Source organism: Crotalus tigris, unplaced genomic scaffold (genome assembly GCF_016545835.1).
Source record: "Crotalus tigris isolate CLP2741 ecotype Arizona unplaced genomic scaffold, ASM1654583v1 scf7180000017641.3106099, whole genome shotgun sequence".
In the NCBI taxonomy this organism is placed as follows: Eukaryota; Metazoa; Chordata; class Lepidosauria; order Squamata; family Viperidae; genus Crotalus; species Crotalus tigris.
This window is the reverse complement of record NW_024096535.1, coordinates 859,582-874,677: the sequence shown is the minus strand read 5'-3', so window position 1 is coordinate 874,677 and position 15,096 is coordinate 859,582. Positions and strand designations below refer to the sequence as shown.

The 15,096-nt window shown below is 51.1% G+C and overlaps 1 protein-coding gene across 5 annotated transcripts; it reads right to left on the bottom strand.

Annotated features, from left to right (window-relative positions):
* Window positions 1–3,596: 3,596 nt before the first annotated feature.
* NR4A2 (nuclear receptor subfamily 4 group A member 2) lies at window positions 3,597–15,096 on the bottom strand. Of its 5 annotated transcripts, none has more exons than XM_039335406.1 (8): window positions 14,550–15,096; window positions 12,614–12,735; window positions 10,972–11,972; window positions 9,285–9,414; window positions 8,395–8,558; window positions 6,989–7,191; window positions 6,509–6,687; window positions 3,597–5,480 (listed from the first exon to the last, which is right to left on the bottom strand). In XM_039335406.1, the coding sequence occupies exons 3-8, from the start codon at window positions 11,968–11,970 to the stop codon at window positions 5,224–5,226; spliced, it is 1,932 nt and encodes a 643-aa protein (XP_039191340.1). In that variant the 5' UTR covers window positions 11,971–11,972; window positions 12,614–12,735; window positions 14,550–15,096; the 3' UTR covers window positions 3,597–5,223. The 5 variants fall into 5 exon arrangements, with proteins under 5 accessions (XP_039191340.1, XP_039191344.1, XP_039191341.1 ...); XM_039335410.1 differs by having other exon boundaries at window positions 10,972–11,785; XM_039335407.1 differs by lacking the exon at window positions 14,550–15,096 and having other exon boundaries at window positions 12,614–12,797.

Sequence of the window (15,096 nt, the reverse complement as noted above, 5' to 3'; positions counted from 1 at the left end):
TGGGCATCCCGCAGAAAGGAACAAAGTTCCCCCAACCTCATTTCACTCCTTGCCGTCAACAGGAACTTCCCTGTTGCTTGCTTGAGGGAGGGAGAAGGAAAGTGATAGCCAAGGGAAAGTGACCCAGCAAGGAACTGACCACAGCACGTCGCTTTCTCTCCTACCGAGAGATATACCCGAGATAATCAGCGATGCGCCAGCTACAGGCCACTCCGGTCACCTTCTCCCCAAATATTCTTGCTCTAGTCTAGTTCAAGAGACGGTTTCCTTTCCCCAAGGTAAATCGCATTCAAGTTATTGGGCGTCAACCCCGCCACGTTTCCCAATGCATCTCATTCGAATTCATGGACCTATTCTCTCTCCGGGTTACGTCCATTCAGGGCCATTTCGACATCTACCGAGGCCTCCGTGGGACTCTTGCAGCCGCTGAGCAACCGCCTCCGCCTCCGCCTCCCATGCCCCGCCACTTCCCCAACCGCCCCTTTCGCTCAAGGCGGGCCGAAGGCGCTAGCAGGGACGGCCGCGACGGCGGGAACGGCCTATTTATTTCCAGCCGCTGAGAGTCTTGCGCTCAAACGCGTCCTTAAATCACTTCCATAAACACAAGCAGAGCCCCTCGCTGCGCCCCCAGCTTCAGGCCGACCCGAGACAAAACAAGCCAGCCGCGGTACAAAGGGAATTATTCACCCGGCAGCGGCTTCCCCTCGAGAGGCGGCACGGGAAAGCCTTCCGAGACCTACGCGCCCCAAGAGCTCGCGGAGGCGGGAAGCGCCCCAACGGCGGGGCGGCTGAGGCAAAGCCGCCTCTCTGCTCGTCCCCCAAACCTCTCCTTAATTCTACCACTGGAGAGGTGCACTTTGCTTTATTTCTGGTAACTTCCCCCATGCCGGATTAAAAAACAACATCTTCGCTAAATTCCTAGAAAATGCACCCGCACAGGAACGCACATTCCATTGCACGCTTTCTCTGAGGCGCGCCCCGCAGTCGCCCATTCAGCAGAGCCACCGATCGCTCCCTCCCCACAATTATCAGCGAGGGGTCGCTGGAATTAACTCTCTCTCTCTCCCTCCCTCTCTCTCTCTCTCTCTCTCTCACACACATACACACAATCTAAACGCTTCGAGAAAAAGGGGGGCAATCTCCCCTTTCCACTCCGTTATAAAAGCTGGGCTAGGCTTGGGGAAGGGCACGGAGGGGTGGCGTCCGTTCTGCCTGAAGCAGCCGTGCGCCTGAGCCCTCCTGCCTGCAAAGGGGCGGGGAAAAAAAAAAGAGCACAGCGTTGAGCTGCCTACGCTGGGCGCTTTCCCTGAAGGGAACCGCTACTTTTCGGCGGGAAATTTTCACCACCGCGAGGCTTGTCCTCTGAATTCCCGTCAGGCTTCGGCCTGAAGAGATTTCTCCTTTCTCGGTTGAAAGGGTCTCCGGAGAGACCTTAGACCCACCCTCTTCGCTACCCTTTCTTACAACTTGTGTAATTAACATTGCCTCAAAAAAAAAAAAAAAAAAAAAAACCGGGACTGTCCGAAAGACAAACTGCATGTGCGAGCCAGGAGCTCCGGCTGTGGGCTCGACCGGGGAGGAGGGGGCGGGGGAGGAAATCCCTGGGGAACGTTGCAAAGAGTATGGTTTCTCCCCAAGACCGAATTAGTCCCCGGTCCTGCTGCCAGCCCTAAAGGTATACATCTTAGCTTTGCCCCGCACAGTTTCTGAGCTCAAGTTAAGCCGGGAAAGAGGCCTCACCTTCGCGACAGTCAGTCAGGGCCGCCGAAAGAGCCACTCTGGAAAGAAGATGGAAGAGCGCTGACTCGGAGGACCGCTCGAGCGTGGCAGGCCGCGCGTTCCTTCTCCCCCTTTCTCAAGAATAAGCCCCGCTCAACTCCCCAGAGTGCACGCCCGGGCAGGCTCGCGCCAGCTGCGCAACCTAAGGCACCCTTCCCTGGAAACCCAGCTCTTTCTCCCGACCTGGCTCTTGTGTGCAATGCATCAATCTAGGGCTAGGGATCCAATGGATTCCCTCTTTGGACAAGAATTGCTATAGTTATGATTATTATCATTATTTATCTTGGATGAGCCTGCCATCTTTCCTTGATTCCAACGAGCAGGTGTCTCGTTTTAGCTGTCCCTTCACTCCCATCTTCCTTAACCGCTTCATGCTGGTAAGCTTAGGAGAAGGGGGGGGGGGGACACGTAAAACTAGCCACTACTTCAAAAAAGACACTGCAAAATAATTGGGTATGAGAAATTCTCCCCTAAATTAAAAAATAATAATGGGGATCTTGGCTTGCTACCCCCCCCCCACACACACACACCCGACAACATATTAATTATACCTTTTTAAAAAAGGCTTCTCGCAAACGTGTTTGTATCTAAAACAGGGATCCTCCTATCAAGTTTCTTAGCTGTGTCCCACACCTGGCTATATATTTTGGTTTGAGATAAATTGAGTTTGAAGTTTAGTGAACAAGAGAGATATCCAAAGATACCGTTTCCTTGCTTATGCACTTAATGTTTTTTTAAAATATATATTAAAAATCCTACTATGCTAATAGAATCTATAAATTTTTAAAAAGGAATGAAGGTATTGTATTCAAGTATAATAAGATACACACTTCCACTTCCTAAACCTTATTTGGGAAAGTTCAAGACTCCATGGATTTCCATCAGCCCAAACCTAAATATACCTAGTCTGCAGAAAATTCCATTAAAATAAACCAATTTTCTTCCAGATGAAGTACAGAAGTATTACTTTCCTGTCTAAAGCTTAACAGCCCAATCCTAATTCTTCCTATTCTGTAGAAATCGCGCTGAATTCAAATTATATTAACATTGGTAAATGATTTAGGAATGTAACCACATGCTTCTCTGGAAAGAACCCTGTGAATTCAACAGGAATGTTTGGGTTGTACCATTAGCTTTTCATTGTAAATAAAGTAAGACTGCAGCCTTTTGCAGTTAATAGATCCTCACATTCTTTAAATTCTATGGAATTTGCTTTCCACTAAACATGCCACAGGTTTATGGCATCCACACACATGCATGCACACTGCCCACTAAAATCAATTTCATCCAATTTAGCCTATTCAAATTTCAGCAATGGACATGAATGCTCCAGTTCCAAATATCTTAACTTACTCCAGCCTGTTTCTACCCCATTTCTTTTTTTGCTACATCTTGCCTACTCCAAATTCATTCAGAATCAGAGACTGGTGCAGAGATTACTCAGAAAGCTAATTCCTCTAGAATGCATTGCATTAAATAGGATCTATTTAAATTTTTAGAGCCAGATAAGGCAAATATTCTGTATTTAACAGGTTCTCAGAGGTTTCAAAGGAAGGCTAAAATGGTAGAAACAACAAACATTACTTGTTATTGAAGTTAGAAAAAGAAACTAAACTATACATCTTAGCTTTGCCTCCTTTGCCTCTTAAAACAGCAAATTCCTTTTCTCAGATCAGATAAGCCACCATACATATAGCATTTCTTTAACTGCTGTTTCAGTGCTATGAATCATCATCATCCGAGTAATTATCTATCATGGGAGGCTTCTGGGACTTTTTTTTCCTAAAGAGAAAAAAGACGGGATTCTGTTCGTTGACATGGATTTATTTGCTGTAAACATTAAAAGTATCTTTCTCCAAGAAAGAGTTTAGGGAGAAAGTGTCAGCTTCTAACTGTCATATACACCACATGGAGAAATTGTGGGATGGGTAGAGCGGGAGAGAAGAAAGGGAAGAGGCAGTGATTGTAAAATATGCCATACTGGAAATATACAAAGAAAAATAGATATACTACAGAATATGGCATTAAAAAACATTGTATTGATACGTAAAATAATATATTAACAATTTTAGGCATTTAAAAAAACAACTCCCTCCCTCAACAAAAGAAACTTGAAATAAAAAGACAAAGTGCTCAATAATTTCCAGGGAGATCTATATATGAGATAAACACTCTGGAAATAGTCCAAAAAAGCTTGTGCATGCAAGACTGGTTTCTCCTCAGACAACAAAATGATCAAGATATAAACTGTTTTCTTTTTAATCAGCATCAACAATACATACGACACTTACAAACAAGGAATGCCAAAAGGGTGTTTACAAACACGGGAATATGGGTCCCTTTCGGAAGTTTTTTTTTTTCCAGAAATGGATGTGCGTGGGGAGTCTGTTGGATTTGTGTAACACCTGTGCCTACCTATTTTACAACTGAGAAAAAAACGTTTGAAGCTTCTTAGAGAACTACCAATCTTTATAAAATCTAGCAGACTACATAGTGTCTGAAATAACTATTTATAGAATATAGACATTACTGAAATAGCAAGTGCCTATAATAACATTGTCTTCCTAGAATCATCAGACTTTCGTTTGATTTCAGTCTTAAATAATAATCAAATCTTTTTTCTCAAATTCCTTTGATTTAGCCTCTCTTTCTAATTTTATAATGGTTTGAATAGCTTATTCATAAATAGGCACAGAATAGTTTTGCTTTGTTTTTAGAAAGAAAAAAGCCAAACTGCATCTGATAAGTGTACAATCCTTTGCCTTCTGTCGATTCATGCCGCACCCTCTCCCTCCCCCACCCTTAATTTCATCTTCTATATATTACAGCTTTCCCTTTACAGCAGAAAACACTTTAAAGGTCTTAAGAAAGGGGGGGGAGATTGAGTGGGTCATCTTAATACTCTTGCCATCAGCAGCAGCAGCTAAAGCCTGAGCAAGACTCAGCTTCCTAACTTATAGTCCTTGGTCACACAGCCATCCTCACAATCACAGTAATGAACTTTTTTTTTTTAATCTGTGTGTCATTTTGCTTTGGGGGAAAGGGTGTGGATGGGAGCGAAAGAGACTTTTGTTTTTTGTTTGTTTGTTTGTTTGTTTAGGCAAGAATAAAAAGCTTGTACCATGGGAATCTGTGTGTAGTCCAAGGAACGGAATTCAGCATGGCCGCAGCCCCCAGTTTTCAGTCACTGTTCTGCAGGACAGGCTAAGCCACAGTTTGGAAGGATGGGAGCATGCGACAGCCGGAGGTGCTCCTTCCTTATCGGGAGGGGGGGGGCTCTCGCTTTTCTCCTGAGACTTCGACCTCCTTGCTTGCTTGCATTCCCCCCCACACTTCAAGGCTTTGAAAGTTCTTCACTCTGAGAGCACAGCAGCATTGTCTTTCTTTCTAGATTCCACCCCCCCTTTACACTTTCTCTCTCTCTCCCTCTCTCTGTTTTTGTTTTTAAAAAGGTAAAGTGTCCAAGAAAAGTTTGTCAATTATTGCTGGTGGCGGCACCAAATCTTCCAATTTTAGGTAGAAAATACGCTGCAGGCCTTGCGTGCAGAGCGTGCGAAGTTCCGGGAGCTTGCCCAGGAGTTTGGACAAGTAATTTGGCCGGTTCAGGCCACCGTTGTTGAAAGTCACGTGATCCTTGAGGCAATTGACAATCTTGTTTTGCAGTTCTTCCACCCGTTTGGGCTCCTTCAGGCCGTGCCTCTCTGCAAAGGACAAGAAGGTGCTGATTTAGACCCAGCTCTGGACAAATGGAAGGGGGGAGGGTGGCTGAGGGAGGGGCACTTCAACAGGCCTTGTTAGGAGACTACAAATTATGCGTTGCTGCTTTAACTACCCCTTACTCCTTAAAGTTCCAATGCTAAGCAACCTAGTTTGGGATAAACTGAAGTTTCTGAACCCAGGGGACTTTCTTTGATGTAGCTACAAATTAGACAGCATTGTGAAATTGCAGTTGTGTCAGATTGCGACTCCTCCATTTGAGTCAGTACTCTTGAACTTCCAGGGTGCCACAGAAATATCTGTATTATAGTCATTCAAATGTAAAGTCTCTCTCTTAAAGCCTCTGTTCATAGAGCACCTCCATGCTTTGATCAATTAACTCAATCCTCTGGATTGGCAGGCATGCTGAACCTTCAGTTAATCACAGGGGTTGGATGTGCACCATGTTAACATAAAATATGATTGGCTACTTTGTGATTCAGTGTGTCATGTGAACATAAACATGTCTTCATGCATATATCCTGATTTGTGGATTCTATTCCCTATTGCCAATGGTGATTGTATAAAAGGGCAATTACTTTGGATTACTTCATATTCATTTGGGACATAATGATAAACTCTGGTTTACTTTAAATAGGGAGCCCAGGAAGGTTAAAGGAATAGGTTTACGTAATCCAGAATAAAAGCCAGAAGTTTATGGGAGAAGAAGTGAGAAATCCCAATAGGCAATATAGAACTTGTAAAAGGAAATAAGGGGAAGGAGTATGACCATTGTGGATTTTAACTCTATATTGGAAGAATGTGGATATTTTCTAACTAAGAATTCTCATCTGCCCAGACAGTTGAAACAGGCAGGGCATGAGGAAGAGATTTTCAGCTTGCCAGAAAGACAAAAGTTCATTAATAATAATAATAATCTATATTCATCACTAAGATTACTTATTCCAGATGAGTTAATAAAACACCCCTGCGTGATCAGAACAAAGAGGAAGAGCCAGAAGCTGGGTCTCACCTGTCACCATGGCTAGGGCAGCGATGCAGGAGAAGGCAGAGATATCGATGTTCATATTCTGCAGGCTGGAAGAAAACTCCACAATGGAGTCGATCCATTCCCCGAATCCACGGACACATTGCAACCGGTGCAGGACCACACCATTACAAAAGATGAGCTTCCCTTCCACGGGGTTTGACCTGCCATGGGGGGGGGGGTTTACAGGGTGGCCAAAAAAGGGGAGGGGGGGAATAGAGAAAGGCAAACAACTAATTATTCGCCAAGCAATAAATGGAAGGCTTAAGAGGGACCTAATTACTGAGGAGTTAATAAAAACGCAGCTCAGCAGACCTTGAACGGCGGGCGTAGTTTTCCTCATCACAGGGAACACAAGGGATGGGTCTGGGTGTGCATGTATGTGCACATGTATTCCACACACCTGCACATCCCAGTATACGGTTGCAGACGACCTTCAACTTGGAGAGAGCACTTCCTACTTACCGGTAGGCTAACCGCAGGACGAAAAGTTCCAGGAAGGCAGACTCAAACAGCAGATCTTGGTCTTGTTTGGGAAGGTCAGTGAAGCCAGGGATCTTTTCTGCCCAGCCCCGGATAATATCCATGGAACCAGTTAAGAGATCATAAAACTGCTGGATGTGCTGCGTGTCATCACCGCTCATCTGATAATCTGGGTTTGCTTGGAACTGGGATTCCATTACCGAGGAAGGTGGGAGAGAGAGAGAGAGAGAGAAGAAAGAGGAAGGGAAGTAAGAGAAAGACCCCAGCAATTTAATGAGGCTCTCTGAAATCTATAGCCCGTGAAATTGCTAACCCCATCTCGAGGAGGGGAGCCAAGTTTTTATAACAATTAAACCTCGCTCTGGCCAGCGAAGAAATTAGACGTCCCATGGCAATTAATTCAATTAGGGGTGGTGTTAGGAGGGATGGCCGCTTGCGAGGAGGGGAAATAGCTGTGGCCAGGAGGAAGGGTCAACTTTAAACACTCTGGAAAGACACCCTGAAGCAAAAATTACAGAGTTTGGCTTAGCTTCTGGAAAGCCAGCTCGGAAAAAATGAGCTGCTGTAATAATGAAGTGATAGGGGGGGGGGAGGGAAAATCTACCCATTGATCTACACACATAATACAAACATGTAAAATGCAGTCAGCACAAAGGCCTGTGGCTCTCTATCACATTTCATTTCTCGTGTATTGGAAAATGTATATTCACATGTGGTTCTACCGTGAGAAGGGAGCAACTAATCCCACCTGGAAAAAAGAGGCTTGGCTTTCTCTCTTCAATTAATTCACACCGTGGGTCCCATAAGGCAGAAGAGAAAAAGAAACCCACTTCCTGTAGTAAGGAGCCAAAGGTTAGTTTCCAAAAGGCAGGTGCCTTTGGGAATGTCCTGCCCCTGAGTTGAATGTTTCTTAATGGCTTTCATTTCCCAAGCAGGTCTGAATGGGAACACCTCCTTTTCAAACTAAAGCATGGCTTCCATTACTGGCAGGGGGAAATGGGGGAGGTCAGTTTCTAATATGGAACAAAACGACTCCATATACATGTAACTAGCAGTAAACACTATTTGCCAAAGTAGCCCACAGTCCGAAGAAGTGTATGGAGAGAGATGCAATCTGCATCTGGCTTGAAGTTCCCCTTCCCCCTTCAGCAGGGCACAACATGCATACACATAGACACCAATTCTTGCCCAGCTACCTCCAAGCCCTCTGGGACACCAACACCTTGGGAGGTGTCTGCTCAATCGCACCAAGTGTGTGTGTGTGTGTGTGTGTGTGTGTGTGTGTGTGTGTGTGTGTAAGAGAGAATGACCTTACTGGGGGCTAGTAGGCAGGTTTCATTTGGTGGCCTGGGAGGGGGACCCATAGGCAAATATTGTCTCCAGCTTACCCTGGAATAGTCCAGGCTGGTCATAGCCGGGTTGGAGTCGACATGAGCTCTCACCAGGGCACTGATCAGACTCACCGGGGGCGAAGGGGGAGAAGGCTCCTGGGGGCTCTTCGGTTTGGAGGGCAAACGACCCCTTCGGCCTTTTAAGCTGTCTGTGCGAACGACTGAAAAAAGACAAGAGGCCTCCACTCAGAGGACGCGCCTCAGGTCCCCCCCCCCCACCGGCCAGGCAGAGAAGAAGAAAACACGACCCCCCCACCCCACCCCCCACACACACTAGCCCTATCTAATGCCCTGGTTTTCTACCGGGCCCAAAACCTCTCGGCTGAATGTATCTACCCAGAGGGGGGAAAAAAAGTTCGCAAGGAGAAATTGGGGCTGTTGGTGTTGTAGTATTTTTCCAGGCTTCCTTGCTCCAACGCTCGGTTTCGAGGAGGTTTGGCTCCGAACAGCGAGACTGACTTTTATTTTATTTTATTTTATTTTTTAGAAAAACATGTAGAGGAGCAAACCCTCCCGGCAATCCTTCACATAAACCCAACCAGTCCTCTTCCTGGGATCTCTTTAGGTTAAAACTAAAGGAACACCCGCCCCCCCTCCGGCAAGCGCCTTGTCCCAGGGAAGGCTAGTTTAGGTCTAGCCCGGATTTGCACAGGCCTTCGCCTCCTGCCACTACCCTGGCCGGTTTACGAGTGTCAAACCGCTCTGAAGACGGGCCCGATGGAGGCTGGGGGGGGGGAGCCTAGGGCCGCCCCAGGGTCAGAAGAAGCCCCGTGCGGGGGAGCTCAGCTGGAACTCCGCCGCGCCTCCTCTCGTCGCGAACTGGGGACGCCGCTGCTCCGCCTGTGCGGTCGCGGCCAGCCCTGGCTCCCGCCCACGGCAGGCTCTACCTTCTTTGACCATGCCGACGACGAGGCACTTCTGAAAGCGACAGTACTGGCACCGGTTCCGACGCCGTTTGTCCACGGGGCAGTTCTTATTCGCTAAGCAAACGTATTTGGCGTTTTTCTGGACGGTGCGCTGCAGAGACAGGGGAGGGAAGGGGGGAAGGAAAGGTGAGGAGCGGAGAGGAGAGGAGCGGAGCCCCCCCCCCAAGGTGGTCCGAGTTTAAGGCGCTTCGCGGGCTGAGAAAGATCCCTTCTTCTTCCTCTCTCGCTCCAGCGGTCTCCCCTTTTCCAGGTCCTCTAACAAAAAATTGGCCGAGCCTGCCAGAACGAGCGAACGAGCTGTTCGGTCGACACAAATCCGAGGGTTTTTTTTTATTATTATTATTCCTTTTCTTTGGAAGGACGCGGTTATTCAATTAGGAAGTTACGGGGCAGGGCGGGGAGGGAGAGACACGGTTTCCTTCAACCGTCGGGATTGCGGGTCTACTGTACTTGGTTAGCCGAGGCGGGGTTCTCCGTTCTAATCAGCCCTAAGGCAAATGAATTGCAAAAGTCCCCCCCCCCTCGCGCAGATCAGCTCTTACACAAGACAGGACAAGCCCCCCCCCCCTTCCCAGGTGGGACTGGAACTGATAGAAAGGTGGCGAGATCAGGAAAGGGCAACAGGCGTTGAACGCTCCAACTGCTCGCTCTCTATTGCAGACCGTTTTTCTAGAATAGATTATAGTTTAGTATAAATCGGCGCCTTTTAAAAAGCCTCCTGGGTCGTGGATCGGGTCTGACGAAGAAAGGGAAAGGAAGAGGATCGGGACATCGTGGCATTTTCTTTCCCGAGCTTCAAAGCTCAGGTGAAATAAAAGCAATTCCTAATTCCTTCAAACGTTCTTTCTAATCCCCCCCGCCTCCCCCCCGCTCGGAAAAGGATGCAGAGGAATTCAGCTGCTAAAGCAGCCAGTTCCTCTTCTGCTGCACTATCTCCATCAATGTCTCTGGCAGGGAGAACGTGATAAAATGAAGGGCTGCATCGTTGGGGGGGGGGGATAAGAAATGTTATTCTTAATGAAGCAAGAATAGCTAGGCCTCAAATCTGTGTCAGGACAATAAAACTGACTTTTTTTTCCCCCTTCCTTCTCTTCTAGTGTAGATAGATTTAGCTTAAGTATCTCTGCACGAGGAATCCAAACTATTTTAGGGATTAGATGGCAACAGCCTAAAAGACGGGTAGGGAATAGAGGGGGAAATATATGCCATTTAATAATGTGAGAACCCCCACTGGCTTCTCTCATCTTGAGCTTTTTTCCTTTCCCTGCGAACTAAAAAACCGATAAGTGTGGATTTTGATCTAAGGCGCCTTTATCGTTCCGAAGTCAGCTACATCTGGAGACAGGAAGGGGGGGGGGGCTAAGACTAGATCCCCAAATATAACCTCGAAATCTGGGCGTCCGCTTCTTTTCTAGATGCCCAATCTCAAGACTGACAGCAGCTGCAGTCTAAAGTAAGTTAGTTTCTACTCAGCAGAGGCAGGAACTTGAAGGTGGTCGTTAAACGAGGGGTAAAGGGATACAGTTCAGGAGACGGACGGAGGGATGGGAGATCGGCTGCATAGCAAAGCAGTTGGCATCTGGGAGACAGGCAGACACAACTTCCCCCCCTCCCGCCTCCCCAGGAGGCAGCATGAGCAGCAGCTCACCTTAAAGAAGCCTTTGCAGCCCTCGCAGGTGCGCACGCCGTAGTGCTGGCAGGCGGCGTTGTCTCCGCAGACGGCGCACAGCCCCTCGTTGGAGGGCGAACCCCGCGAAGGTGGCGAAGGCACCTGGGCATCCAGGAGCTGGGAGGCGTGCCCGATCTGCAGTCCGGGGAACCCGACGGCGGCGGCACTGGCCTGCTTGCGGATCGGGTTGGGCAGAGCGAAGGGCTGCCCGTCGTGGTGGTGATGGTGGTGGTGGTGGTGGTGGTGGGCGCCAGGCCCGTGGCCCGAGGGCTCAGCATTGAGCGGTAGGGCATGCAGGGGCCCGTCAAAGCGCATCTGGCAGCTGCCCACCGGCATGCCGGGCGGCGATTGCTTGAAGGAGAAAAGCGAGAGACGCGGCACCGCCGTCGGGGCTGCCTTATGCACGCCGCTGCCGCCGCCGCCAGCCGCTCCTCCTGCCGCCCCACCGTAAGCCTGGTGGTGGTGATGGTGGTGATGATGGAAGCCGTGCAGCGGCCCGGCCTCGTCCCAAACACTCTGACCCGGCGCGAAACCAGCGGCCGGGGTGGGCGGCGAGGCGCAGGGTTTGTAGTAGACGGCCAGCTCATCGGGCGCCTGGGGCCCGCCGGCAACGGGGGGCTGCGGCGGCGGCGGGTAGCCGTGGCCGTGCAGGGGCAGCTCCTCGACCTTGATGGAGGGCGCCGGTGGCGGGGGCGGCGGGGGCTGCGACGGCATTTGGTACAGGCAGGGCGGCTTGACGTCGTAACCCGCAGCGGCGGCGGCGGCGCCGTAGTTGTCCATAAAGGTACTGAAGCTGGGGAGAGAAGTGGTTGCAGTGATTTCAGTGTTGGTCAGGTCCATGCTAAACTTGACAAACTCGGGCGTTAAGAAGTCCGAGCTGTACTCCCCGGCAGCCGCCGAGTGGTGGTAGGAGTAGCTCTGCGTGGCCGGGCTGGCTCCTTGCGGCGAGGACCCGTACTGAGCCTGGACGCAGGGCATGGCTGCAAACGAAACACGGCACAACAAGAGCATGGCTCAGCTTTCCTGGGCAACAATCCCATTCCTCGGCCCCCGCCCACCCGCCCACCCATCCACCCTTCCTTCCCACAAAGAGGCCAAGCCAGGAGGAGAGGAAGATGCCAGGGAATGGGACGGGCAGGCGAGAGAGGAGAGGGCAGGACAAGCGGGGTGGGGGGGCAGGAAGGGAGGCAAAACGCGAACCGAAGGGAGGTGGGGAAAGGGGCAAGCGGGTAGCGCAAGAAGGGCTCGCTATAGAGAGAGTGGAGAGAGCGAGCAGTAAGGACTCTGCTAAACGTCGGTGGGGGAGGAGACGGGAGGGGGGGTGCCCTCTAAGTAGAAAGTAATGCCCCCGCTGCTAAGTACAAGGGAGGCTGGATGGGATGCAGAGCTGCCCGCGCTAGAGCTACCGAGAGTGGAGCCCAGCACGCCCCCTCCTCTCCTCTCCTCTCCACCTGCACGCACAGGTACGCGGTCCCCTTTTCTCTCCCGAATTCCGCGAGCCCAACTCCTGCTAAAGGCAGAGGCCGCATTCTCCGGGTCTGTGAGAATTTGACTTCCTGGTTGGCGGGGCGGGAGGGGGTGTGTGGGGGGGGTGAGGAAAGGGTCAATCCGCGTCACCCACCTTCAGCCGCGTGAGTGGCGTTTTCGGGAGAATTGAAGGCAGACAGCGTCGGAAGTCAACGGAGAGACAAGTTGCCAAGACTTGAACGAGGCGCTGGTGACTCCAGTCTGTCCGGTCGCTCCCTGAAAAAGACGGGCAAGGTGCGGAGAGGGAGACGGCGTTACTCTTTCAGCTTCACCTGGACCGAAGGGGGGGGGGGAGCAACGAGGACTAGCGGGCGCCACAAAATTCCTCGCGTCACCAGCTGGGCTTCTGCCAGGCCCAGAGGTGACTAGGAGAGCTGGGTATAAGGCCCCCATAAGCGGCTGTAGGCAAAGAGCTTATCTTCCGCTGGGTGGAAAAGAAAACCCTTTGCCCGGAGGGCTTTTCTGCTTCTCCTTGCGCTATTTGATTCCCTCATTGTGCAACAAAAGTATTCGGACAGCCAAGTTATTTCCCACCACCGCCCTGCTCCCTGATAGCTTGCCCACACGCATCTGCCCGCAGAGACGCGCGCTCACGCAAACTCTTAACACTTGACAGCTCCCGCAAAAGCCTCGAGACGCGCGCTTGCAATCCCATCGGGCTAACTTCTCTCCGTTTGCGAGCGGGGTGTCGGTGGCGTGAGATAAGAACGAGAAGCGCGACTGGAGGGGGGGGAGCGGCGGGAGGAGGAGAGAGAGGGGCCCCGCGCTCTCGTCTCCCCTCGACATTCCGCCACTCTCCGGCTTCCAAATCTTCAAAGGGGGGGCCGAGCGGCAGAAACGGCATTTAATTAGAACACGCAGCCGCTCGCTCGCTCGCTCGCACGCGCGCGCACGAAGGCGACGGCAATTAAAAGGCCAAAGAAGGCAGCAACCCGGAGCCGCCGAGCCGCGCGCGGGAGAGCCGGAGGGTCCCCGAAGGATGCGCGTGGCAAAAGTAAGGAGCAGCCGAATTAAACGGGAGAAGGGAAATACCTCTGCCATCTTTTCCGGATCCCCTTCGGAACTGACGCAAATCGTTTTTTTCCGGGGGCTTTTCCAATGATTGCATCCCTCCGATATCGGCCCCCCCCTCCGCCTCCCCCCCCCGCTCCAGAATAGCTTCTCACGCGTACAAGTAACAAACCCTGGGAAGTTTCATTCTTGGACCGCTCAGCCAGCCTCTCTCGGCGACTCCTCTCTGCTTCTACTCCGAAGTCTTGCGCCTTTAATTCAAACTCCGTTCAAAGCCAACAGTCCCTCTCTCTCTCGAGCGCTCTGTGCAACCTGCTAGGCCGTTCCAGCTAGGGCTGGGAGCGATTTCCCTTCTTTCCTGCCTTCCACTTACACCGGGCAAGAAGGCCGGCCGGCCCCGCTCTCAGGCGGCGTTCTCTAGACTAATTTATTACAGTATTCCCCACCTCCGGCGGCAATCAACCTGAAAGGCAGCGTAGAGTTCCAGGACGGAGCGCCGGTCCTCCCTGCGCTGAGCTTTGCCCACTGACGGAGATCAAAGTGTTCCCAAGTAACCCAGATCCGCCCAACAACTTCCCCCCCCCCTTACGATTGAAGTCCCTCCTCGGACCTCCTCCACAGGGGTGGAATGCCGCGGCCCTGAGCCCGAAAGCCAAGCGCAGGGGCTGCTCCCAAAGTTTCCTCTTCCGGCCTTCTCTCCGAAAATCCACACTTTGGGAGATGGGAGTTGTGAGGTGGGCTGTGAGAAGGTCTCCGGATCTGAAGGCCGACAGGCGGGGCCCTTTTAAGAGGTACATTTTTGGATAAGCTTGCGCGGGGCGGGGGTGGGTGGGGTTAATATTTTATACCAGGCAACCGCGATCTTCCCCGGTCCAAATGCCCCCCCCCAGCTCATCCCACCCATGCCACCCCATCTCCGGGCTACTTTTCTTTGCCTAAAGAGGGGAAAAAAACGTTGCATCATCCAAGCAAAAGACAGAAAATATCCTCCCTCCCAGTCAGCGGCGCGATCCACTTACTTGTTAGGTGGCGTGTCTCTTTCATTCATTCATTTATTCATTCATTCATTCAACTGTTGGCAGTTCGGATTCCCAGGGCGGCCGGGCAGGCGGGCGGGCGGGCTGGCGGGCGAGCGAAGGGAGGAAGCGGAGAGGCGCTTCTCGCCTCCAATAGCTTCGTTCTCGCTTTCCTTTCGCCTTTCGCTGCCAGCGCGCGGACACGCGCCCTCTTCCTTTCACGCTCCTTAGGGAAGTACAGTACGAGCGAAGCGCGGGGCGAGCAAGCAGGACCGACTGGCCCTTCCCTCCAATGTGCCTTTGTTTATGTGGGCTCCGTATTGCACAGCCAAATGCCCCTCAAGACTCAAAGCGTCAGTGCACGTCAGTGCCGCCTGCCCAATCAGCCAGTCAAGGGGCTGGATCTCTCGGTACAGTTGGCTAGATCTGGCTTTGGTAAATTTCCGACGTGACATCACCAAGAGTGGCGCTTTTAAGGTGGGAAAACGGCTCTCGCCGCCTGCCTTCACCTTGGCGCAGCTTTCGCCAAATTAGGGGCAGACCCCCGGTC